Source organism: Canis aureus, chromosome 7 (assembly GCF_053574225.1).
Source record: "Canis aureus isolate CA01 chromosome 7, VMU_Caureus_v.1.0, whole genome shotgun sequence".
Taxonomy (NCBI): domain Eukaryota; kingdom Metazoa; phylum Chordata; class Mammalia; order Carnivora; family Canidae; genus Canis; species Canis aureus.
Window position 1 is genome coordinate 16,484,329 of NC_135617.1, and position 27,282 is coordinate 16,511,610.

At 33.3% G+C, this 27,282-nt stretch overlaps 1 protein-coding gene across 1 annotated transcript in view; it reads right to left on the bottom strand.

Annotated features, from left to right (window-relative positions):
- The window catches only part of LOC144316684 (uncharacterized), a 507,527-nt gene that overhangs the window by 96,485 nt on the left and 383,760 nt on the right, over positions 1-27,282 (bottom strand). Inside the window, exon 7 of the mRNA XM_077902597.1 lies at positions 10,241-10,358. Within this exon, the coding sequence (XP_077758723.1) occupies positions 10,241-10,358 (118 nt within the window). The remainder of the gene's footprint in view (positions 1-10,240; positions 10,359-27,282) is intronic.

Here is a 27,282-nt window from a genome sequence, read left to right on the forward strand (position 1 = left end):
TGATTATATATTCTCAAACCAAAACACTGATTGTGGAGCCCATAAATCTACTATGAGACCAAGCCAGGAACCTATTATTAAATGCTTCCATATGCCTTTTTACTGGCAGGGAGGCTATGATAGTGCTTTGGTTCCTTAGGTATCTGCATCAGTTTGGACAGTATATCCAAAAGACCTTAAAAGATCTGGATATTCTCCTTTCCTCTGTAGATACTGGTCCAAATATGGATGTATATACCCCTGGGAAAGAACTAGAGGAATATTCTTATATATAATTCCATTATGTTATTAAAATGGCCTTTCTTATGTAAGGGAGCCTGACTTCCCCTTAAATTGATGAACTTGGGGTCTAATAACTGCAAGTCTGGAAATTTGGCAAAGGATCATTACTCTCCATTTGGGTAGCTGATCTCAGCCTTCTGCATATTCATTCTTGATCTCAGATGATTTTAGATAAACAGGTGATAGCCAATATGTAGATAGATAGCACTATTCTATATACTGAATATATAGAATATATTTTAATAGATTGTATATATACTCAAATTATAGAATAATGCTATGTTTATCATCTATCATCCATCATTCTATCTTTATCAATCATCTTCAGAGCCAAATTTTGTTACAATGTTTCTCTTACAACCTGTCTCAGCCTACATAGTATAGTTGCTATGAGCTTCTAGAACAATGCTGGTACCCCCTTCACAAATGGACTGGAAACTAGGCTCTTCTAAGAAACAAAATCAGCAGATGGGTTTTCAGGATATATATAGTAAATTCTTTCTAGAATGCCAGCCGTTAATATTCAAGCTTCCAAGAAGCTTCCAAGCAGTATAGTAGAACCATTTCCAGGGTGTTAACTTCTGTATTACAGGAAGGTGCCCCCATATTAACATAGTCTCCCTTATTCAGCTTTTACATTCCACCCCACCATTCTGATCTAGCACCTTCAGAACTCACTCTCAGGAATACTTTCTAGTTACCCTTGTACTTGTTAGTTATTCTTGTAACTCTGTTGGCAAATAATCCATCCCCTCCCTTGGCAGGCTCAGTACTTTATCAACTGGGTTATGCTGAGATATAACCTTAGTTGTTGGTCTTGTGACCAAGAGTGGAGAAGGGGGCAGATTCAGAAGGGGTTAGTATTATTCTGTAAGTTATCTGCCTCATTTGAGGATTCTTCATAGTCTTCAGCCAAGGCTCCATCTTTCAACTAAGGCAACTAGACCACTTGTTCAAGTTTAAGTTTCGAGATAATTCAGCAGTACAAGGTCTACATGTATTTATACCCAGATAACACTATATCAAATTTCTGTGTCACTTTCTTCTTCCACGCTCTGCCTTTAGCATACAAGACTTTCCTAGGCTAAGAATTAAGCTTTCTCTTGAGGCCTGTGACTTTCATAATTAAGTCTTATGCCTGATCTTAAGTTCTGTCTGTTCTCCAGCTACAGGATCTGAAGGTCTCTTTAAAAACTGCCCAAAAGGCCCTCTGACTATCACACTTGGCTTTAAATTGATGATTGATTGCCCCGGGCTTGTTATTTCATCTCTTCAAAGCACCAATGACATTCAGAAATAGCTTCTCAATTCCATCGTCTTTATAATTTATATTTCTCTTATACCTCTCAAATGCCAGAAATATTGCAAAAGCCAGTGCATCTCCTTCTGCCTATATCTTATCCCTGTTGACCCCAGTGACAGCCTTAGCAATTACACTGTGGCTGCATGCCAGAACCATGCAAACTCCACCTACCACCAGTGATAAGGTGTTTATTGCAAACTGGCTCTCAAGTTTTTAATTCCAGAATCCCATTCTTGGAGTCTGTTCCCAAAGACCACTTTTAGTACTGTCTTAACTCAGTCTCCCTAGAAACAGAGCCCAATATAGGGTTTCAGATGCTTTGTTGAGAAAAATCTCTTGTAGAATACCTATAAGAGTAGAAGTGATACAGCATAAGGAAGGAGGAATAGTTGATTAAGAATGTGGTCTCAGGAAAGTCAGTCATGGCCTGATCCATAGAGATTACAAGAGATCTAGAATATAAATTTCACCACAGTATTGTCCCCTCTTGAGGCAAAAAAGATAGACTTATGTACCCCTGTATCAGTCAGATATAGTCTACCTGCCACCTCTGAAAGGGCAAGAGAAGGAGGAAAAGTGTCGTAACCTCCTTGGCTAGACTGCTCCTATCAGCCAACGCAATTCTCAGGGTGCAAAAGGTGCAGACATAGAAGGCTAGGAGTGGGGTGGGAACTACAATACATTTGTGGCCAACACTGCCAGTCACTGGGATATGGGTGCCACAACCCAGGAAAGGTGATCTAAGTAGAGTACCACAGTTTCTATTAAGCTAGAAAAATTACTGACCTCAGGAATAACTTAATTAATGACCCCAGATATTTTTTTAAATTAATTATTCCAAGATCTGTTTGGGCATAGAAAAAACTATTATATATGCACAAGTATCTACATAACCACATATCCACATAACCTATGAAGAAGTTGTGTAAGATCATAGGAAGAATTTAAAATACCTGTATGGAGAAACTCATAAGATGACAACACACTGAGGACTAGAAGTTGGCACCAAATAGCACTTGGCTGGATAGGACACACAGGACAAATTTATTTGGCTGCCAGCGCAACTTCCTTCTTGTCTCCTTCAGGAGTGGCTGCCAGCCAGTAGCAACGCAAACTACCCACACATAGGTGAGGAACTATAAGGTAACCAGTTAAGAAAGTCATCTATTAAATTAATTATAACATTATTTGTTTCTTCTTGGATGACAAAGATGAGCTTCTTTGGAATATATCAATAAACCTTTAATATGTAAGAGAGCAAAGACATTATAACATCATAATTCTAGGGTAATTCAACTACTAAACCTGCTATACAAAAAACTGAGAAAGTATGTATGTAGTATACAGACTATCTTTTTTAATGCATGTTTACTTCCCTGGATAGTATCTCATTCCTTCCACCAACCCAGCAGTCTGGCATTCTTTTGGCATGAACAGAAGTCAGAGGCCTCCAGTGATAAAAATCCTATCAAGCCAGCCCATTCCTAATAAGGAAATTAGATATGTTTATCTTCTTTCTCACCATTAAACCTTAAAGGAACAATGTCCCATTTCAATAATGATTTGAGTCTATGCTTTCCTTAAAAAATCTCATAGACATAAAGAAAAAAATAGAAAGCAATTTTTTTTTTTATAAAGTAGCATTGCTGAAATGCAGAAGCCATCAATGGTCAAGGAACATTAAAATTTTCTCTGGAAGTTGTGAAGGAGAAGGACCTAGATTAAAGGAAAGAATGATTGGCTGTTATTTGACATTAGCAAAGGAGAAGAGCTTAAACTTAGTGGTTAAGTCCAACAGGACTGAGGAAATCCCCATGTTTTTCACAGAGGGACATACAGTAAGTATTTCCATTACAGTGGTAGATTACCATATGGAGCTGATAAAAATGTTGATGCTTAATAACTGTACATGTGTATCCTCTCTTCAATATCTTAACAATAACTTAAGTTGAAAATACAATTAAAAGAAATTCTGACCATTAGACAAGACAGAATTTTGCTTCACCTTTGAAAATAAATAGCTCCCTGTTCAGATTATATATTGGTGCAATTTCTGGTGGAAGTACAGCATCCCAACTTTAGTGTTATGATACTACTTCTTTCATGTGATGGTGTTAAAGCAATTTATATCTTTGAAATTTGGTTATTTGGTGATTTACATAGAATAAACTTCAAACATCTATTTATGGTAATGATGTATTAAATAATTCCTTCTAATCCTCCTGCTAAAGACACTAGAAAAACTGAAAAAAAGAAGAAAAACTAAATATTCAAATATTTGAAAGCATCAGAAATCTAACAAGGGATTGAGGGCCAAGTTCTAAGAGAAGCTGAAACTTATACAGGTAAGTTCTGTAATTAAAGCCACCTTTCTCCCAGGAACAGCTGCAGTTCCCAAAAAGTTGGCTCAAAGTCTAAGTACATGAGCAGCTCATATTAAGAGTCAGGGTGAACTAGAAGTAGTTCTCTCAGTAACTGATGCCCAACTTACTTACTTGCTTTCTTTCTTTCTGTCTTTCTACCATTAATAATTTGTTTGATTATATTATTTCTTGCTAGGATTGTCAGCTCTAAGAAAAGAGGGACACTACATTTTCTTATTCACTATTGAGTCTCAAACGTCAAGCACACTGTCTAGCCTCTACTAGGCACTTAGTATTTCTTGAGTAAATAAATCTGACCTATTCTCTCCTTCTCTCTGTGCACCATGCCAGTCCCCTGTTCAGCTTTCATTACCGAATATCTGCAAATCCATGTCCATCTCTCTCTCTCTCGTCTCACATCTTAACCTATACAGTGTTTTCAGATTAATGCACTCTATTTCACCTTTAAATATTAACATTTACCCTTCGTTTCCACCAAACACTTATTGCTGGGCAATCCCAATCAAGAACCATCCATACATTTCCTCTAAAGATATATACTGTTGCTAGTATATAATATAAAATGTTGTAATTAAATATTTATTATATATTGAGACTCAGAGGCTTAAAGATAACATAGACAATTAAATATGGATGATAATGAGTTAAATTGTGGGCAACATGCTTTAGTTATATATTTGTAACATAAATGTATATTTGTTATATTTGCAATATTTGCAAATAAACAAATTTGTAATTACAACATAATGCCCATAACATAACATTTTCTTGCATATTTCCAAGTGCTACCTATTACCTTCAATCCTATTGATCTCAATTTATTCATTATTAAAATATGGGCAATGATCCCATTATAATTATAAAATATTTTAGTCCCTTTTTTTCTCTCTCAATTTATTTCACAGACAGATCTTGGTCATTCTGTCAAATACATAATTGAGTACCTCAACCATACCACCAAATTTACCCCATTATTGACTGAATTGTGTTCCTCCAAAACTCATAAGTTAAAGCCTTAACCCATATTACGACTACATTAAAGATAGGGCCTTTCAAGAGTAAATTGAGGTTAAATGAGGTCATAAGGGTGGGGACCTAATCCAGCAGGACTTTATACACTTTATTAGGTCTTGTAAAACCTAATCGAATAGGACTGGTACAGGGATGCCCATGTACAGAGGAAAGACCATGTGACAACACAGTGAGAAGCTGTCTACACGCCAAAAAGAGAGGCCTCAGGAGAAACTAAACCGGCTGGAACCTTGATCTTGGACTTCCAGCCTCCATAACTGTAAGTAAATAAATTTCTGTTGTTTAAGCCACCTAATCTGTGGTGTTTTGTTATGGCAACTTTATACTTAATACAGTCACCCACCCAAACCAATCTCAAATCATTCTGGACAGGCCCTTCTTCCTTAATTCTTATATCCAAATTTACCTAAGATTTTCCTCAATATCTTCCTCCTAAAAATGGCTTGATTTTGCATCGTTGTCTTTATTTACTTCCTAGGTAAATACTACTTTACCTCCTAGGTCCAAATTTCTACTTTACCTCCTAGGTCCAAATTTCTTCATTTTCCTGAACAATAGACTTCCCCTAATGGTTCTCTTCTGCCTCCAATCTTGATCCCCTTTATTCTGAACTCAACCCACTACACCTCAGTCATCTTTTACAAGACAAAGGTTATTGGGTCACTTCCTTCTCATAAGCCTCTTAGCTACATGTGCTACAGGACAAAGAACAAATGCCATATTTTGGCATATGTGGTCTTTTGGAATAGGGCCCAAATAAACTGTCCAGCCTTTTTCCCATTGCTATTTCTCTAAGCTCTGGGCACACGAAAAAGGCCAAAGCTCAGCCAGCCTACCTCTCTTGGACTATAAATGTTTTCTTATTTATCTTTTGACTCAGTGAAGGCTTTCCAACATACTTGAATGGAATAGGTCATTCTCTTCAGAATGTCATCATTATTGGCTTTTCTTTTATCCACACCTTTGTTATGCATTTTTAACATGCACTGAGTACATTTACATGGCTCTCTCACTGAATATGAATCTTTTGAAAATAAGAATAGCATGTAATTCATATTTGTATTTTGTACATAGCATTGGGCCTGACCATAGTATTTGACAAACAAGTGTTTCATAAATGAATGGATAAAATAATAAATCAATGGTACTCAAGCTCAAATATTCAGTTCAAAAGTCTTTTTAAAAATTCTATTGGCATAGAATAAAGTCTGGACTTCAAATATCCAAGATACTTTCTCTGGACAAAAACAACATTTTTCCATCTCCATGCCTCTGTTTATAATATTCCCACATTTAATCTCAGTTCAAACATTATCTCACACAAACTAGAACTTCTTTAACTCCATCTTCTTAATAGGATGGCTTTCTGTCTAATAATATTTATTAGTATATCTATCATCTCTTTTAGACCTTAAGATTTTTAAAGTAAAAATCTATAGCTAACTTGTCTTCAAATTTAATGCCTAGTCCTGTTCATATAGCAGGCAGTCAGTAAAAAACACTGAGACATTCATGTTATAAGTATTTGTTGAGTATAACAGTTGCTTTCAGACACTGTGTTCATGAGTCTTATCATAAAAAAATGGTTTGCACATACAACTATATTATATGTATATTTAATTATTTATAAAATGAAATCATGTGTTAATATAGTAATATGTGGATTATAATATATTCAGAAAAACTAAAAAAAAATAAAGATTAAAAAAATAAATATAGATGGAAGTTCTCATAATTTTTTCCTGCATCTCAGTGCATCTGCCATGCACTCTGGGGGTAAGTCCTTCTTCAGAGACCACTAGGATAAACATTATTCCTATTATATTTAGCACAAGGATTACTAATAACCTGCACTAGTACTGCTCTAGTCATCTAACATTGTTGATAAATGAGCATTCAACATAGGTTATTTCCTATGTAATGGAAGTTTGACCCCCTATAGGTAGGAAAAGAATCTGGCCAACTGCCAAGTTGTTCATTGAATGCCCACTACATGCTAAATAACATGACATATCCTTTGTGTCCATGATTTTATTTCATTCTAAAAACAACTCTGTGATATATGTACTGTTAGGCCCATCTTACAAATAAGAAAACAAATTTTCAGATTAAAATGTTCATGATAATCACAGTACAGACAGCATGGTCTAGCCTAGGATTGGAATCCACATTGCCTATAACCCTAAAGTCTATAGCCTTCCTAATATACTCAATCATAGCAACATTTATAAAATTTGTTTTCTTTTTTTCATCTAAAAATCCATGTTAAAATGATCAAACATTTCCTTTTCTTTAACTCAAAGGCTGAGGGGCACCTGGGTGGCTCAGTGGTTGAACACCTGCCTTTGGCTCAAGTCATGATCCCAGGGTTCTGGGATGGAGTCTCACTTCAGGTTCCCCTAAGGGAGCCTGTTTCTCCCTCCACCTATGTCTCTGGCTCTCTCTGTGTCTCTCATGAATAAATAAATAAGTAAATTAACTAATAAATAAATTCAAAGGCTGAATCTCTTTTGGCATCATCCTTACTCTGGCCCTCTGGTCTCTGCTGTGGCAAGTCTCTGCTGTGCTGAGCCAGGGCTCCTATCTCCGATATTGATCCCTGAGTATATGAATATCCTGATACCTTTTTTCGCTCTTGAAAGTTCATGTTGTCAACTCACTTTTACATTGTTTGCCACATTGTTTTATAAATAAAATAAGTGTATGCAGATGTAACACCTTTTCACAAAATTAACTTCTGAATAAAAAAATTAAAGCATTAAAAATTAGATAAGCCTATATTCTTGAAAATTATATTGCTGTAACTTTTCTAATCAATGTCTAATGACCTTTGAGCATAACATAAATGGGTTATTTTATTTTATCTACCTAATGTAAGAAACAATTATTTTCCTTTTAGCTTTCACTCTTTCCTCTCGGCCATTTAATTGAGATATCAGGATAGAAACTTTACCATGTTGGCTGCCATATATTTTTGGTTGAGGAGTAGATGGACATGGCACATAAAAGAAGACTTCTGTTTCAGGACATTTGGTTGTGGAGAAAGGAGGATAACATTGGTAACTAACAGAGGCTACTTAATGGTTGGTAGCCAAGATAAGGTCTCACCTTTCTGTGTTAGGGCAGCACAACCCAGCTTTGCCAGTCAACCTTTCAATAAATAAATTTGGTATTCTCGACAGAGGATGGATTCTGTAACACAGCTTAGGTATGCTATTAGGAATATGTTTTAAAGAGAACATCCAATTGGAAACTGCACATTTTTCTTTGCAATTTTGTATTATAGCTGGCCTTAATATTACAAGGTATTACAAGGAATCTCTTCTATGGACAGAAATGCCTCTAGAAGGGTGCTTATGAGGAATACAGTATAATACTCCAAAAAGCTATTGATAGTAATATGACCTGGCTTGACCTTTCATTGCTGAGTTGTGCTTGTGTAATGTGTGTAGAGTATAATACAACAGTTGAATGCCTAAGAGACAGATAAGTCTGAATGATTAATATTTTGACTCCTCTTTTTCCATTATTCTCTGTAATGTCAGTAAACTATGGCCTGCAAATAAAAGCCAGCCTACACTCTGGTTATCTATGGCTCAAGCTAAGGTTTTCACATTTTTAAAGGACTGGAACAACAACAAAATTATGCCACAGAGATTTATATGGTCCACAAAGCCTGAAATATTTACTATCTGGTTATTTGTAAAAAAAAGTCTATCAACTCATGCCCTAGAAAATGGTATAGAGCTTTCCTTCTACTTCTGCCTTTTGCCTTTTACAATCTCTGTCTTCTGCTTTTAAGAGGGTTTATTGCTTAATAGTCTTCTAAAATCTGTCTCCATTTCTAATCCCTGTCATTTTGTTGACTGCTACTCAATTGTTCTTGTCTTTCCTACATCACTTGTCCTCCATTCCCTTTCCCTATTGCATTCTTCTGAAATTCTTGACTTCAGTATGGGGGAGTTTGGCATTTAAAAACCGATACAATAAAAGTATGTCTTGCTAAGGAACTAATTATAAAGTGTTCTATGTGTATTCATCTTAATTTTTGCTGCTTCTTCAAGTCAAAAAAAAAAAAAACAAAACAGCCAACAAAAGAAAGTTTAAAAACATTTTCCCTTATTCCATGCCATCCTTTTTAATGTAGCTACTTTCCCTCACTCCTTTTTTAAAAATTTCATTTTCTCTTTAACTTTCATGACCCTAAGTAGTTCTAGTCCACTCACTTGATACTGATTATCTCACTTTCAAGTAATTGAAGCAAAACTCAATTTTTTTCTAATTGAGTTTTTTTGTTTGTTTGAAATGTCAAATATAGTCATATATATATCTTAAAATATTTTTAATTATGTTTCACTTTTTAAAGATGAATTGAAGCTATAGAGGAGTGAACTGGATTTTTTCCAACATAGGTTTTCCACTCTTTTCAGATAGTTGGCTTGGTAACTACCAATGACTGATATGAAAAAGAGCTACAACAACAGTTGCCCATTTTCACCCTATTCTGCCATAAATATGATGAAATGCACTTAACCTTTTTCTCATTTTATAGTATGAGACCCTTTAAACACTACATCATTTACAGACCTAGGAGGAGATAAGTATGGATATTAGAAGGTCTTCAATTTCTCTCTGCTATTTTCACCACATTATCTTCACATATTTCCTCTCAAAATCTTCAGTAGTATGTACTTCAACTTTTTTTTACTTATTTACATTCAAAAGATAAATGTGCTTTTTTTCAATCCTATTATCACAATTATGTATAAGTGATAGGACAATGTGGTCCTAAAACATCCAACACCATAAGCATTATGAAAAAAAGTTTGTTATGCAATGTTCTAACATCTACTTAATCCATAAAGAGTTTTCTCATTATTGATGTAATATAGGATATATTCTGGTTATGCAAGAACAAGAACTTCAAGCCTGAATGGCAACAACATTTCTGTGTAATGAGTCTGTTTACACACACCAAATTTAAATGTCTTTTTTTTTTTTTTTTGCTGTTATCTTTGGTATACTAAATCAAACCCTAAGGATGTAATCAAATTAAAAGGATTACTACTCATTAATAAGCTGGCAGTAATATTTCATCAAAAATTTGCTAAGTCTCTCTCTGCAAAACCAATAGATAAAAGCAGGCAGTGCATAAAAGTGTCTGTCTACTGCATTAAAATATGACGAAAATAATATTTCTTAACATTGCCAAAGAACCATCTATTTCTGAAGATCATACCAGTTCCCATTGCATAGGCCAGTAAGGGTCATTAAACACCAATGGGTCTCTGAGTCCTTCTTCAGAGTCAATGACATTGTAGACTTCACTCGGGATCTCATTTTCCTCCACAGAAGGTCTGCAGGGCAAAGACGGCAAATGAACTATGAAAAACATAATCACTGCTTTTACTGTTGCTTTTTTTGTCATAAAAATTCCATTTATTTAAATTCCATTAAAAAGCACATTTGGCTGCCGAGAGCATAAATATACACTTTTATTATACTTAGCATTTTTCATTTTCAAAAAAAATTCTGACATTTGTTTAGATAAAAATGTTGAAATATTTTCAAACTACCTGTTTTAGCTAACCACTTTCTATGCATTTGTTGCATACAAAAAAATGCTGGAAAAATGAGTGATTTGAAATGCAATTCAAAAGCTCTGTATATATTTCCCATTAGAAGTTATCAGCTTATACTGATCATTATCCTTACCATGTCATGTGCCTGCCACTATGACTTTTCCCAAAATACATCTCTTAGGAGAGTGATTTAAATTACTTGAGCTGTAGTAAATAATACGTTTTTTAATGTCCATTTTCTAATTGTTCTGATATATTTAATAAAGTATTAAGGGAGCAAGTGACAGTGCTAGAAATTCAGGAAGGCTCTTTATTTTATTAAGATTTTATTTATTTATTTATTTAAGACACAGAGAAAGAGTGAGAGAGAGAGAGAGAGAAAGCATGAGCAAGGGGGAGGAGTAGAGGAAGAAGCAGACATCCCCCCCTCCCCGAGCAAGGAACTTCATCCATGGGACTCCATCACAGAATCCTGAGAGCATGACCTGAGCCAAAGGCAGATGCTTAGCCAACTGAGCCACCCACGTGCCCAAGAAAAGTCTTTAACTCAATCTTCTTCTAAAGACAGACATTCATACTTGCCTGTGCACCTTGGTGGATTACCAAAACCAAATATTGGGGGAAATAATCAAGCAATAACATTGACAACAATCTATCTGAGAAATAAATTTAAATTTAGTAAAATGATAAAAGAAATTAAGCTATCATAGAGTCTCATTTATAAACATATACAAGAGTAAACTACAATTATAAATTTATAAGAATAGGAATTATATCTAATTTCGATAAAGTTCCAGATCTGAGCACATAGGGTGTTTGGGAGTAAACTACAATTATAAATTTATAAGAATAGGAATTATATCTAATTTCGATAAAGTACCAGATCTGAGCACATAGGGTGTTTGGGAATTATATACCAATTTATGAAGAGCTTATCAAAATGGAATAGCCAAGTATCAACATTTACATAAGAGGATATGTCCAGAAATGTTCTTTACTGCAGCTTTTGCAAACAATGAAAAACAAAACAACTTAAATGTCCATGAATATGAAATTGTTTTTAAAATCATCATAGGATGAAATACTATTTTACCTACAAGTGTCATTTAGATCCATCTCAAAAATTACAAGGAGAGAGCAGAAGGCTATGCACATTTTGCTAACACTTACATAAAGTTATCCCAAAATAACTTTATAAATTGTTTTATTTTTAAGATTTTATTTATATATTCTTTAGAGACACACACAGAGAGAGGCAGAGACACAGGCAGAGAGAGAAGCAGACTCTATGCAGGGAGCCCGATGTAGGACTTGATCCCAGGACTCCAGGATCACAGACTGAGCCAAAGGCAGATATTTAACTGCCGAGCCACCCAGGTGTCCCTATAAATTGTTTTAATGATATATAAAGTATATACATCTAAGCATACAAAGAAGACTCCTCTGAAGAAGGTGAGTAGGGGAGTAGTTTTAAAATGGATATACAGAAGAATTCAACTCTAATGATTTATTCCTTTAAAAAACCTGGAGCCATTATGACAAAGTGATAGGGTTAACAAAACAGAGATGGTGTGTACATATTATACATTATTTCAGTGCGTATATTTTTATGTATATGTGGAGTATGTTATAATGACAAGACACACATATACAAAACTAGTACTAGCTGTTATAACAGTGAGCTAAAAATGGCTTCTGTACATTGGCCCTATGTTTTTTACTCCACAGCATGCTGGGATCTACTAACTCTAAAGCCCACTGGCACCAAAAAAGCTCAAATTTTTACACACCCAGTTGTAATAAATGAACCCAAATAAGCAGAATTTTAGACATTCATAGCCTTCCTACCTTGCATAATGCATAAAACTGCACCCAATATCAGAGTCATAGATAAGATTAACTCTGAAGCTGTAAGAGACTCTAAGCTTCTGCTGTCCTTCAGAGCTCTCTGACACAGACTCTCTTCATTTTGCTGCTGAGTAAACTCACCTAGACTCTAACATCTTCTCTGATCCTTTTTCTCAGGACTTCCCTTTACCCTCTTCCCCTTCTGGGTAGTAGCCCTCATCCACTACCTCTGGAAGGTCTCTTGCTGTGAGGGACTTTCCCCTTGTGCAAACCTGCCAAAGCACTGCCCAAATAAAACTCCTTGTGTGCTACTGCCACCTCATGGTCATATCTGTTTCCTTGATCATCCCCCAAATCCGTCAATCTCAATACCAATAAAAAGAATTGGAAAAGATATCAAATTTGAGATCAGAAGACCTGAATTCTAGATTTTGCACTCCACTTTGGCTCTTTCAGTGATCAGAGGGGTTCAAATGCATTAATTTAGCTAAACATTTCCAGACTTTTGTCAAGAAGAGGATAGTTATTTCTCCAGGAATGGCTGTTAACTGTCAGTTCTCAGAAAAATAAGTTCAGAAACATTTGGATGGCCATTGAAAGGACTGATATATCATCCAAGAAGAATGTAGCATGGTGTGCAGAGGTGCTTGGGACCTTCCCAGTCTGCTCTGCTTGCACTGTGAAGCCCTCTTCCCTCTACCACGGCAATGACCACAATTCCTATCAACTATCAAAGGATAGCATTTGAAACCTATGAAATAAAAAATTTAAGAAGGAGAGGAGAAGAGAAAGTTCTATTAAAATCAAGAATTTAGTTTAAAAATACCAAAGCAATGCCAATGAAAGAATAAATGCAAGCATAAAGCAGTAAAGTTATAAAATTATTAAAACAAGTTATTATAAAATGAGGAATTAAAAGTACTTGTGTATAGGAAAATATTTATTGTAATTTCATTGTTTATTTCACTCATGTTCATATAAGCATGAATATTTATGGAAGAATACTTAAAAATCTAAAAATGAGAGATCAAGAACATTTCCTTATGATCCTCTGCACCTTTTGATTTCTTTTTTACATTTTACATTACATTTTTACATTTAAAACACTTAAAACAAATATCAAATATTAAAATGTCTCAGATTTTCAATGAAATTTGCAAGTTAAAAAAAAGAAATTTGCAAATTAGAAGTTTTAATAACATTTCTAGTTTTTAAAAATATTTCTAGCCCATAGAATGTCAGCAAGCTATATCTGTCCCAATGTCACAGAGTTTGACCTCTGTCCTATATTCTCAAAATTCTACTATGTATCATTGTAATTCAGAAGTGTAATAATCCTGTATTTTGAGACAACAGCAATAAAAACAGTTTACGTCATTCCAAGATTTGATGTAAATTAACATTATAATCAATTGAATCTGAAAAATCACCTCAGAATAAAGGAGGTAATTTTTTCAGGCAATCTCAATGTAAATAGTTCTATCTTCATTTTTATATCTCATTCAGCTATTTTCTCTAGACTAAGTTGAGAGAGTACCTAAATATTTTGTTAATCTGAACTGGTTTGCATTTCAAAAATTTTTTATACTTATATTTCATCACATTGACTAAATTGCAAACATTTCAGATTCCTCTTCATAGCTGACTCCTGAACACACTGATCTGTACAAAATCTATATTGGTAACATAGATGCAGTGACCAACAGGTGCTTTCCTCATCTTGCACGTCCCTGAAGAGCACTTGCTGTCTTCAGAAATGACTTCAGAAGTGACCCAGGCTTAAAGCATCCCACTACAACAATTATGATTCTTGTAACTGAAGAAAATTATGTGAAAGCTACATCTCTGTTGGATTCAAATTCACAGAAATGCATAGCTGAGATTCAGAGCCCTAAATAGGATGTCGTATAAGAAAATGCCAAACTGGCTCTGAATGATGATTTCCTTTCAATTTTTGAAAATAGTAATGTTAACCATTCCATTATTATCTATTATCCTTCTGCTAGATGTTCTATAGAAAAGCTCTATTTTGGAAAGCAGTCCTACAGCTGCTTTCACGATCCTACAGCTTTATGTAATTGTGCATGTGTATACACATACATACACATACAACTATTTAACAACAAAATGAAGAATTAAAAAATTAAAAATAACTTAGCAATCATAGTCTGTTTATATCTAACAAGTTTCTTTTTACTTTTTTTTTTTTTTAGAAAAGTAAATGTAACAGATTAAAAAAAAAATTGACCCATGGTCTATCTTTGAGACAGCCATGGAGAATAGTCTGCTATAGAAAATGAAGTCGCATTCATGATACAGTTAGAGGTTTGGGAGTCTCGCCAAGAACAAGCTGGTAAGACCTGCAGACTAACCTCACTTCATGCAGTTTTCAGGCATATAATAGCTGCCTGGTTAGAAGCCACTTCACTGACTCACCTGAACCCTATTCCCAGTTTTCCTTCTATGCCAATCTCACAGCATGGTTTAGAAAATATTTTATCTTTGAAGAGACACTGGCTCACTAACTATCCACCTGACAGTGTATACAGCTTTGCATCTAAGCAGGAGCAGCTTCTACGGGAAATTGTTAAGACTTAAAAATTTGAAGCAATAATGCAAAATATTCTTCGCTGTGAAGAAAAATAAAAATCATGTGAAATAATAAATCTTTATTCTTTCTCATTACTACATACTACACACACACACACACACACACAAAACCTGTATATTCCTTTAAAAATTTGCAAATCCTTATACTAGTCCTGGGGTCAATAAGCTTTCTGTAAAACACCAGAGTATAAATAATTTAGACTTTGTGGGCTTTCATGGTCTTTGTCACAACTCTTCAACTCTGCCGTAGTAGCAAGAAAGCAGCTAAAAGCCAATATATTAACAAATGGCCTGAATTCCAGTAAAATTTTATTTACAAAAAACAAAGGCCTTTGGCCTTTGACCCATAGTTCTGGATCCCAGTGCTGGTCTATAGCATGTTTTTACCAAACACACAGTTTATAACTATTAGAATGAACATCGGTAAATAAGTATAAAGGAAAAATGTATCCATTCCCTACTGAGGTATTATGTGCAATTCACTCTTAAACTAAGCACTAAATTCCAGAGGAAAAGTGACAAGTGACAAGAATTAAATAAATACACTTCTTTCTAACACAGTTTTCCCCTGCTATCTGAAAGCAGAGCGTTCCAATGAAACCTTTCCTAAGCTAAAATGGCATAATGAGAAGAAGCAATTACCATTAATTTATACGGAAAAATTTTTGAGCATTCCCAGACACCCCCCCCCCCAAAAAGTAACATCTCTTAGGCTTTTCTGATACCTTAGGACACATCTTGCTAACAGAAGTGCAAAATAAAGCCAGATAAAGCACAGATGCTTACAGACACCATTCAAAGCTATGAAAGCTCTATGCTGAAATGCTGAGTATAGCTCAGGGGAAGGAGCTTGGCGGGGCCACTCTTGCTATTTGGGTTGTGCACTGCCTGCATAAGGGCTCACTGCCAAACAAACACTGAAAATTATTTTCACTTTTGCCTCTTATTGTCAAAATAAAAATCCTCTTAGGATTACTTTCAGTTAGTGTAAACAGGTACTAATGTAGGGTTTTTTTTGTAAAAGCAAAGCTGCATTATACAAGCTTTCGAAAAGCAGTAGATAACTGTACTTCCATCTTGGGTCTTCGTATCTTGCTTTTTTGTCATGTTTCCTTGTTTGTTTGTTTTTTTCTTTTGTTTTTAAAGATTATGATCATGACCTGAGCCAAAATCAGGAGTTTGAGGCTTAACCGGCTGAGTCACCCAGAAGCCCCAGGTTGTTTTAAAAATAGTAACTGATTATATAACTTGAGAAAGGGGAAACTAACATTTCAAAGGGCAGCATGCTGACAGTTGAGTTCTCTGCTAGGTGAATTGGACATTGATTTATCACAAGAAAACATAAATGAATGTTTTCAGTGAATACCCTATAAAGTGTGCTTTTACTGAAAGATTAGTCAATAATTGTAAAATCTACTTCTTCCAAAACTTCAGATTCAAAGTAAGAGCTTTCTGGAAGAGATTTCTAGAATTTATCAGATACTGGCTTAACTCCACAGCACTGCCTTTATTTAATTACCATGCCATAAAGCATTCTGACAGCCCAAATGCAATGCTTAGTAAGCATTTTACCTCCAGACAGCTTGAAGATGTATGGTAGCACTAAAATTACAATACTCACCATGACTTGTTCTGTCATCCAACTTTGGGAATGGAGCATACTTGTCTCTATAATGAGCTGTCTGATGTTCTATCCAGTTTACCTGTGGCAAACAGGAGTAAACATAACTACCTAAACATTGGCATATTAGTGAGATGTAAACAAACATATTCTTCTTTTACAAGTGGTTTTAAGTGAGGAGAAGTCATCATACATAATTTACTCACTCTTGCACTTCGATGCAAAATAGAATGGACTTAAAATCTTTCAGCATAAATTATAATTCATTCTAGGCCAATATTTTGTCAAAACTTTCTCATAGTTTTGAGATCTGGTTGATATAACAATTAAAATCTATAGAGACAGAGATACACTATCATTTGTCCATTGTAGACACACAAAATGATTTAGTGCTTTAAATTTTGTTCCAGGACACAAATGTCCCTCACAGACTAAGCTTTCTTTATCAGATATTAAGGTATGACTGAAGGTATAGCAATATATACAAATAAGATAGAAAGTACTTACTAGTTAAATAATGTAAGATATTGCTGCATTTGTTTATACTTTAAAAAACTAGGATGAGGCCCACTGTGGGCCACTGAGCAGACCAAATAAATTAGACGGTTAACATAAAAAATAAAAATAAAAAAAAAAACTAGGATGAAATAAGATCACATAGTTAAATTATTAACTTTGTTAAAATCTACAAAAGTCTTTTTAACAATCAGTTTTATTATGCAATAATAAGGAAGAATTTTCACTACTAAAAAGCAAATAATCTTAGACAACTAATAGAGTTTATTTTGGTAGCCATTAATAAAATATAGGAAGCACAAAAATAAAAAGGTTTGTATAAAAACTTTATATACAAAAAAAGAGAGAAAAATGCAACAAGAAACCTATTTTTAAATGAAACAATTTCTTTCTGAATTTACTTATCAATTAGAAACATTTATTTTTAATCATTAAACATTTGGCATAAACAGATTGTACAATGTCTTTAAGAAAGATTTTCAGCTAAAAAAAATGGCTGAATTGGTTTCTGGGTCTCTACTATAATAGGTCTCAATAAAGACTTATTAAAATACTGTGTACTACACAATATATACCAATATACCAATGTTGTTTAGCATTGGTTCCACGTAACAGCCTAGTAAATATCATGTCACAGCCAGACTTTCTGCCAATTAGAATGAGTTTTGTCAACAAAATCAAATTTTACCAATCTTTACAATAACTTATGGGTTTGAAAATATGGCATATCCAAGGAAACAGAAGGCTTTCAGAATATAAGGATTTCTTTGCACTATAAATCCATTAAATGGCCTGCCCAACTGTATTACTGCCATTGTGAATGAATGAAACCAGGTTCCATCCAAATATATATATTTATAATTCCTAAACTTTCCCAAACTCTTGCCATTGAGTTACCAATTCCTCTGATATTCTAAAATGCTTTTACTTATTATATGTATATATATATTATTAATATATATAAATAATATAAATACATATATACTATATTAGTATTAGTATAGTGGCAAAACTATAGTTCTAAAAATATTTAATAAAACATATAATACATACATGTACATAAAACACTGTGTATATATGTATTATATAAATATAAAACACTATAGCTCTAAAAATATTTAATATAATACATACATGTGTATACACCATATTATATATGTGATATATGTATATGTAATAAATATGCAGTATATGTATATAATAAATATGTACTATAAATATGTATATATACTATATATGAATACACACAGATACACTTAGCCTGAGTTAGAAATTAAGTTCCTTAGTTTTATAACTGGTTTATAATTCCTCCACTGATACTTTTTTATATTCCATCAATTTCCTTTGTAAAGTTAATCCAGAGGCACATAGCACATAAGATATCTTATTTTTAATACATATTTGGTGGCAGCAGGGTATTAGAGACGCTGTCCTCAATAAAATCACTCAGTCACAAATAAACATGACTGATCTTCCACTCTGATACTACACTAATCATTTAGGGAGTAGAGGCAGTCTCATTGCACCAAACATTCACACACACACATCCCATATACCAAAGCTTTGCTGATGGACAGGGGTCTCCCAGTCCCTCAAAACATACATTTGGTTGTTCTTTCCTCAGAATAGCAACAGTAATAATACTCCATCTTCTAACTTTTCACATATTCTATCCTAATCACCTCTCCCTGCTCATAGCAAGCTCCTTTAAGACTGGAGTGAAGCTTGTGAACATATAACAGTGAGATCAAAGGATCTAGAGCATTGAAATGCATGTGTGTGGAGGGGTGTGTGTGTGGGGGGGGTATGTTTTAGAATATCAGAGGGGTTTATTAAGTATCAGGCCTGATCATTTTTTTAGACACTTTAAGACAATCAAAATGATTAGACTCTATTCGTTTGCTTATTTATCTTAAAGCAGAATTTTGCTTTACTGGGGGAACATGGGTTGGGGAGGCTCTAATGTTTAAAACTAAGCTTAATGATGTTTCTGTCCAATTCTCTCATTTTGAAGATAACAAACTGGGACCCAGGAGGGTCTGAGCCCCTCAACCATTTTAGCACAACACCCACAGCAGGTACAGCAGGTCCTGACCCACCCAGTGGGCCACTAGGTTTAATGTTCTCGCTGAAAAATGACATAATCACTGGCTGACAATGTAATTTTCAAGCAAAAATCATCAGGGAAACTCACAGTAAGAAAAGTGCTTTGTACTTTTTGGTTCAATAAGCCTAAAGATCTTACATTTCACTATCTAGAACCCAAGCTAAAGACTGTAAGCTATTTAATGGTAGGAATCTTAGCTTCATTTTATTGCATGCACAGCACAGTGTCTAACACATAGTGGTTAATCAAATAATATTTTTAATTGATAAATACAAGAATAAAGATGAGTTGAACACTGGATAGTTAGGAGAGAAAAAAAAAGAAACTCTTTTTGGCTGGGATTCCAAGAGGAGAGACCCTGCATGGCATACCTAGTCTGGTAATCCAAATGCTTTTCTGAATGAAGCATGTAACAGTAGCCCTCCCTCTCTGGCAACAGCATTTCACCCTATTAACCCTAATATGATGATGACCTCATGCAAGAACAACCTCGAATACTTTGAAATATGACAGAATATATCATTCACCTCTCTAATTCATTGTCTTATTTAACAAGCAAAAAAGTATGATTCCAAAGAACCAAATATGCTTCACTTCTGCTTCGCTAATCACCAATGCTATCTCTTCTCTCAACTTTTCCTCTATTTCTAATGATTCTAAATCAGCCAAATAAATATTGGAATTTGGAATTTTTCATGTAAAGAATGAGAGGTATTTGCACAAGTGCAAGATTGAATACCAGCATTTTTTCATGCAACCATGTAAAATTATTGTTAAAAGCACTTATAAAATTCTTGCCATTGTATGTCTCCATACAAATAGAACATGATTAAATGAAGTCTCTACATGCATGATATTGCAGGATGCAATTACATCAGAATAAGAGCTAACTTTTAGATAATTTCTTTAGAAAAGTTCCCTTTTCTTGTATTCAGGTTGTATATTGTCTATTTTTGTTTTGCCCCCAATACTCTGTATTTGATAGAAAATGAAAGGAAGAAAGCATAGTGAAACTGACCCTCATTTATAGCTCTATTATGAGTATTTAATTTGGTTGTAATATTCATTTTTAAGAAATGTAAAAATGATTTGAAAATTTGGAGTCCTAAACTTTCCCAGAAGTCTAATAAAATGTTTCTTTTATTTTCTGAGACTACAAATAAAAGGCCCAACAAGTACCAGTGTCACTTTTTCAGATCTTCAGATTATTTAGAAAAAGGAGAACATACATATATTGCTAGCTAAAAACTGTCACAATTAGTTTAAAATTAAATTATTTTGTTCTCTAAAAAAAATAGTATAAAGTATAATGTTGAAAAAAAAAAAAACAAAACCCTTGGACAAAGGCAAAAAAATCATAGAGTATATCCAGAGTCTACTTTACATGATGTACACAATGCCTACAAATGCTGAGTCTTTTTTGAAAAGTATGTTTTTCTTTCATATAAAGATAAAAAGAAAAGCTTTTAGGTCATGGGCTATGAGGGGAAGAGATAATATCTCTTGTGCTTTGATGTTACAAGTAGCTCTTCATTACAGAAGACTTCTTATAGTATAATAAAGGTCCTGGTAAATTGAGCCTGAATATTTAATAACCAGCTTCAACATGGAAGCTTTGTGACTTTCCTGTCCTTGGCACAGCAGAGCCAACATATATGTATTATGAACAAATAACAAAGATTTATTATTTTAGCATAAAGGCTTTGGTATTTAAAGATATGATATCACTAAAAGAGAAAGCATGATTTCTACATTCCCTAGGAAGCCTTCTGTTTAGAAATGTTTCTAAAATATCAACTGACAAGAAATTAGGATAAAATGATGCATTTGTACTTAAGTGTGACATATAAAATTGGTTTCAAACTTTTATGCATTATCTGTAAACAAAAATTATAGCCTAGTGAATGATATTCAAAACTATGATGTGTTCCTCTATGTTCATTTTGAAATTAAAGATAAATCTAAGTGAAGTTCGAAAAATATTTTAATTGTATGTTAAGTTGGCAGAATTTTTAAACTTTGGCATTCTAAACATGACAATTATATCAAGAAAAAATGTGTCAATTCTCTTTTAGGAAAATAAAACCTTTTGATAAAAAAATGCATGCATGAAAAATTCAAACAACCAATACAAATATAAATGAGAGATTATGAAATTCACACAAGATATACCACCTGCAAATCATCATTGGCAAAATTCCATTGTAACTTTTCTCTGTGCATAGATAGATATGGGCATATGTAGATAAGGGTATGGATAACATACTCAGGTATATATAGACATAGGCACATACAGATAAACTCTGCATTAAAACTCATGTTATTATGCACAGTAACATGTGACTCGCTCTTTTTCTCACTCAGAAAAATGTCATAAGCATCTTTTGGAATAAATAAAAAATACATTTTTATCATTTGATACAGTTTCACTTGTACTAAGACTTGCTTTGGTAATTTCTTGATAATAGACAAATAGTGATTATCTTTTTGTAGCACACCCTAAAATATTATTTGTTTATAAATTGATTTATAACTCATCTCTTTCCAAAAAGAATATATGGTACCTTATAGTAGACACATTAGTAAAAAAAGAAAATATGATTTAATAAGAAACAAAAACAAGAACAGAAACCAACAAATAAAAGCAAGAGTAAAATATAAAACTCTTCCTAGGAAAAATAAAGTTTTAAATGTAAGTTTTACATCAGGGTCTCAAATTTTATCATTAAAATTCCATGAAAAAGAAACAGAAAAATACAAAATGAAAATAAGTACTAGAAACAAGAATCAACAACTCATTGCCAGAATCTAGGAAGAATCTCCACTAACTTCGAAACTAACTGAATTAGAAAGACAATGAAAAGACAAGGTTTACAAATATTGCCACAGGTGTCACAAGACACAGAGCAGATATTCTGACCATAAGGAAAACATTTTAGTTTTTGTAATATAATATCTACCTCTCTTGCCAGTTAAAGTGGGGAACTCTAGGAATACAGGAAGAGGGGACTTTACATTCTTGTTCTTTCATGTCGTTTGTATTTCTACTACAAAGATGTATTTCTTGTGAAAAATTAGTTACAATGTCTAAAAACTATTAAGTCCAATGCAGAAAAAATCAAGTTATGAAACCATAAATAAATTGTCATCCCAAATTTAAGGAAAAACAACTATACATGTACTTGAAATATTGGGTAATAGATGGGATTATTATAATTTATTTTCTTCTTTCTCCTTCTTAGATTTTCCCCCATTGTTCTACCATGAACATATTTCTGTTATACAAGCAGAAAAGCTTATACTTAGAAATAACTACAACTAAAATTAGTAGAACAGGAAAAAGAACACTTTAATGAAAAATCTTGGTGATTCAATCAAAATTCCATTCAAAACAAGATTTATACACTATAATTCATTTCATTAAAAGAGAAGGAACACAAGTAAATGAAGTCCACTTGAAAAGTTAGCCAGGTAATTTTAAAAAATCAATGGAAAACAAGAAAAAGTAATCTACAAAAAGAAATTTTTAAAAACAACAAATATTTTTTTTAAGTCTAAGGTATGTTTTAAAACACAGTAAAGGTCCTTAACAAATATAATCAAGAAAAAAAAAGAAAACTCAAACAAAACTAGAAAGAAATACAAAAATAAAATGAAATCTATGTTTATGGATTTTTTAAATTCTTCTCTATCCAGCTCCTCCCTATCTAGTCCACCCACACTGGTCTCCTTACTCTTTCTCATTCATGCCAGGCACACACTTGATTTCACACTTGATGTGTCTTTGCCTCAGATTCTTTCCCCCAGACATTAGTGTAATTCACTCTCTCAAGAACTTTAGATCTTTATTCAGTGTCACTTTTCAGCGAGGTCTTTCCTGACCTCTCTACCTCCCTATTTAAGATACATGCACACACTTTCATATAGGTAAAAAGGAAAGATAACGTATTTGGTATGTAGATTTTCTTTAATATGTGAGGTTTTTTTAAAGATTTTACTTATTATAGAGAAAGAGAGCATAGGAGCAAGCAAGCAAGGGGGGGGAGGGGCAAAGGAGAAGGGAGAGGGACATGCCTACTCCACACTTAGAGCCCCATGTGGGGCTGGATCCCATGACCCTGAGATCATGATGTGAGCCAAAACCAAGAGTTGGATGCTCACCAACTGAGCCACCAGGTGTCCCTAATCCGTGTGTCATATAGTGTATCATATAAATTTTTAAAAAGTGTATCATATAAATACACTTTCATAGATGTTCTTTTCCTTAATAATATAAAAATCTTTAGAAGTCACTAAACATTTCTAGAAAATATTAATTTTTAATAACTATGGTATTCAGTAGATGGTTATAGCATAATACATTTAATTATTAAGAATTTTTTTTAAAAAGAAAATTTGAAACTTCATTTGGTTTATATTTTTCTATTTAAATATAATCTGAAAGAAGCATATTTATTAATTTATTAAAAATTTAGTGGTTGCCTATAACAACCTAGAAACAGTGCTTCAGAACAAGGGCAGAGGGAAGAATGAACATGTAGTCCCTGTCTCCAAAAGCTTACAATATACGTAGAGGAAGAGACAGCAATTATGCAGATAATGATGAAATACTCACGTAATTATATCTGTGATACAGTGTATATGGGAGGTTCTGGGTGGGAGTATAAACCATTCCTGGATATTGAAGCAAAATCATGCTGAGGAAGAGATATTTCCACTAAGACCTGAAGGAGACCCAACAAAGGAGAGTGTTCTAGGCAAAAGATTTGTGTAGCAAGCATCTATGTGCATTATATAAAATCTTCCTGTGAATCTCTATTTCCTTAGGATAAATAACCAGACATTACATCATCAGACCAATGGGCATGACCACTTTTACAGTTTTTGATACAGACCATCTAATTTCTCAATATTGAGTTTAAAATATAATCCCCCCAGCAAACTATGCAAGTATGTATTTTACTATTTCTTCACCAACACTGGATGTTGTGTTTTGACCTTGATATTTAAATTAATGTGAAAATTATTATTGAAAAAATCATAAAATATCAGTATAAAAAATTAATAATGAGCTTATAGCTCTTAATTTTCCACCATCTAGCAGTTACTACTTTGAGCTTTTTATTGTATAATTCAAGATATTTCCCTATATACATACATGCATTAAGAGATATTGTCCTTGTATTATGATTATTTTCCACTTAATATGAAAATTTTCTAGGATAATAACTGTGCATCTAGATTATCAACTTCATATGCTGAACAAAAGCCTATAGTAAGTTTAACCCATCCCATATTGTTAATTTTTATGCAGTTTCACTATTATATGTCTAATCATAGATTTTTTAAAACTTATTTATCTTATTTGTGGCTTCTTGTACTTAAATCAATGGATCAATGTGTTTCAGTGGTTCTTTGACATTTTCAGCTACTGTTGCTTCAAAAATGTCTTTGCATAATTTTCTCTCTCTTCTTCTTCTGGGACTCAAATGAAAGAAACATGTTAAATCTCATCAAGTCCTCTAGGTCTTTTAATATTTTTCTGAATTTTCCACATTTTTATCTCTATATTTCATTCAGGATAGCTTCTAATGACCTACATTTCAGTTCAGAATATATTAAACAGATATCATTTGCTTGGAAACCCTCCTTTGAGTTCTCAATGTTATCTTAGATCTTAGTTATGATTTCAAGTTGGGCCTTTTGCATAATTATCATATCATGCTTTACAGTTTTAAGATTTTACTGAAATTTTTAAGAACGGCCTTTACCTCCATTAACATGGAAAACACAAATTGTTTTATATTTCAAATATCCAGAGTGCCAGGGTCCGTTTCTGTTGCATGTTGTTTCTACTAATTGCAGCTGATGTCATCTAGACTCCTTGTAAACCTTATTACCTTTGGTTGTTCATTAAATGTTTATTTGAAAAATTACTTTTGGAAATAATGTCATATCCAGGAAGTGATATATTCCTTCAAAGAGAAACTTTACTTCCTTCTGCCAACCATGTAAATGTGGTAGCCTTGGTCTTAATCAAGGCTTGAGGTTTGGTGGATCATGAGCATGACCACTCAGAGCATATTTCATGTTTCCTATTCCAGACAGCAACCTTTCAGGGACCCAGGCTGGCATAGGGGTATTTCCCTTTGAGAGAGACTGAACTTTAATCTCTGCTTCATACTCTACCAAAATTTCAGCTTTACAACTTAGCTGCTTATCATAGCCGCAAATCAACTGTGGCATATCTCTTACAAATCTAATATTCTTTCTGTTCTTGGTCTGGTGTTTCCTTACTGTCTTAACAATTACATGATCCATTTGAGAAGATTTTTTGCATTTCTTCCATTTTTAAAAAATCCTCTTTTTAGTATAATTGTTCTGCATTGCCAACCCATCATTATAAGAAACAGAAGTCTCCCCACACTTAATTCCAAATTGTTTGAAATTAAATTTATTCCCAGTTGTGATTATATTTTACTATTACAAATGATGCCATCATGAACATTTCTTTAAATATGCTTGTGTTCTTCTGGTTATTTCTTTAATATTCCTACAAATAAATTAATCCACAACAATTGTTGTGTTCAAATAGTATGTGCTTTAAGGCCTTGACATGAATAATCCATTTATCATCTGGAAAGAATCTATGTTTATTCTCCCTTAAGTTTTTCACCAGAAAGTAACTTCTTCCCACCTCCCCTCCACATGCCACATACATGGACATTTACACATATAACTAGGTAATGATTTTTTTCATTTTTGGCAGCTTAAAGGGAATATACATGTATATATAAATCTTCTTTTAATGTGTTTACTTATTTCACTTGAGATTAAGCATATGTTCATGTTTATTGAACACAAGTAATTCTTTATTTGTGAATTAGTTAATCAAAATTTTTAATCATACAATGGATAGTCAATAGACAATTTTATTCCAACTTGCACTACTAAAGATTAGCAAATACAAATTATGTAATTATATAAAAATAAAATTAAACATAGTCAATAAAGGAAAAATAGCAAGAAAATATGAGGTTTAAATAAAGCAGAAGACTAGAATTAAGTATTCATAGCAAGAATTAGCATATTATGGCCTAGGGGCCAAATCTGACTTGGAGCCTACTTTTATAAAGTTTTATTGAAACACAACCATGCACATTCATTTCTACATTGTCACTGCCTGCTTGCAGCTAATCAGAGCTGAGGAGTTGTTATAGATACTGTACTGCCAGCAGTGCCTAAACTACAAGGATCAGATTGGTCTTAATCCCCTCTAAAGTGAAGCTCTAGCAACATTTGTACTATCTATTACAACCCTCATTATGATTATTGCCACTGATCTGGATATTACTTAACATTGTTTTATAATTATATATGAAAGATAAATAAGCAGCATAGCTATTAAAGAGGAGAAAAACAAAACTATTTTCTGCACCAAATATGAAGACACACAAGAAAGTAGGAAAAAAATGTAGAATTAATAATTCAGTCATTGAGTAGAATTATAACAGTAATCCATCCCCTTCCTTTACTTCATCCTTAACTGGTTAGAATATGATATTAGAGAAAATTTCTTTATAATAGCCAAACACATAGGCTATCTAAGAAAACACTAAGGAATTCTGTAGTTCCTTTATAAAAGGAAACTTCAAAACAAATAAAGAGATGAACCAAGTATAAATTGTGAAAGATTTAAAAAGTTAATATAGCAATACTTTCTAAGGACAGAGTTTGAAACAATTTCAGATTTTTTAAAATAATTTTTTAAAAATAATAATTCTATTACCTGACAGATTAATTTAAATTATGACAAATGCACAAATTTGAAAGCTAACAAATTTTGGGGTGGGGGGAAATGAGTGAAAGAGAGCACTAGCCCTATCAGATATTAAATATATAAAATCTACAATAATTAAAACTGGTAATAGGATCAACAAGTCATTCAGTGGACAAAGAAACAATACTAGCAAAAGGCCTTAGGATATACAAGTACC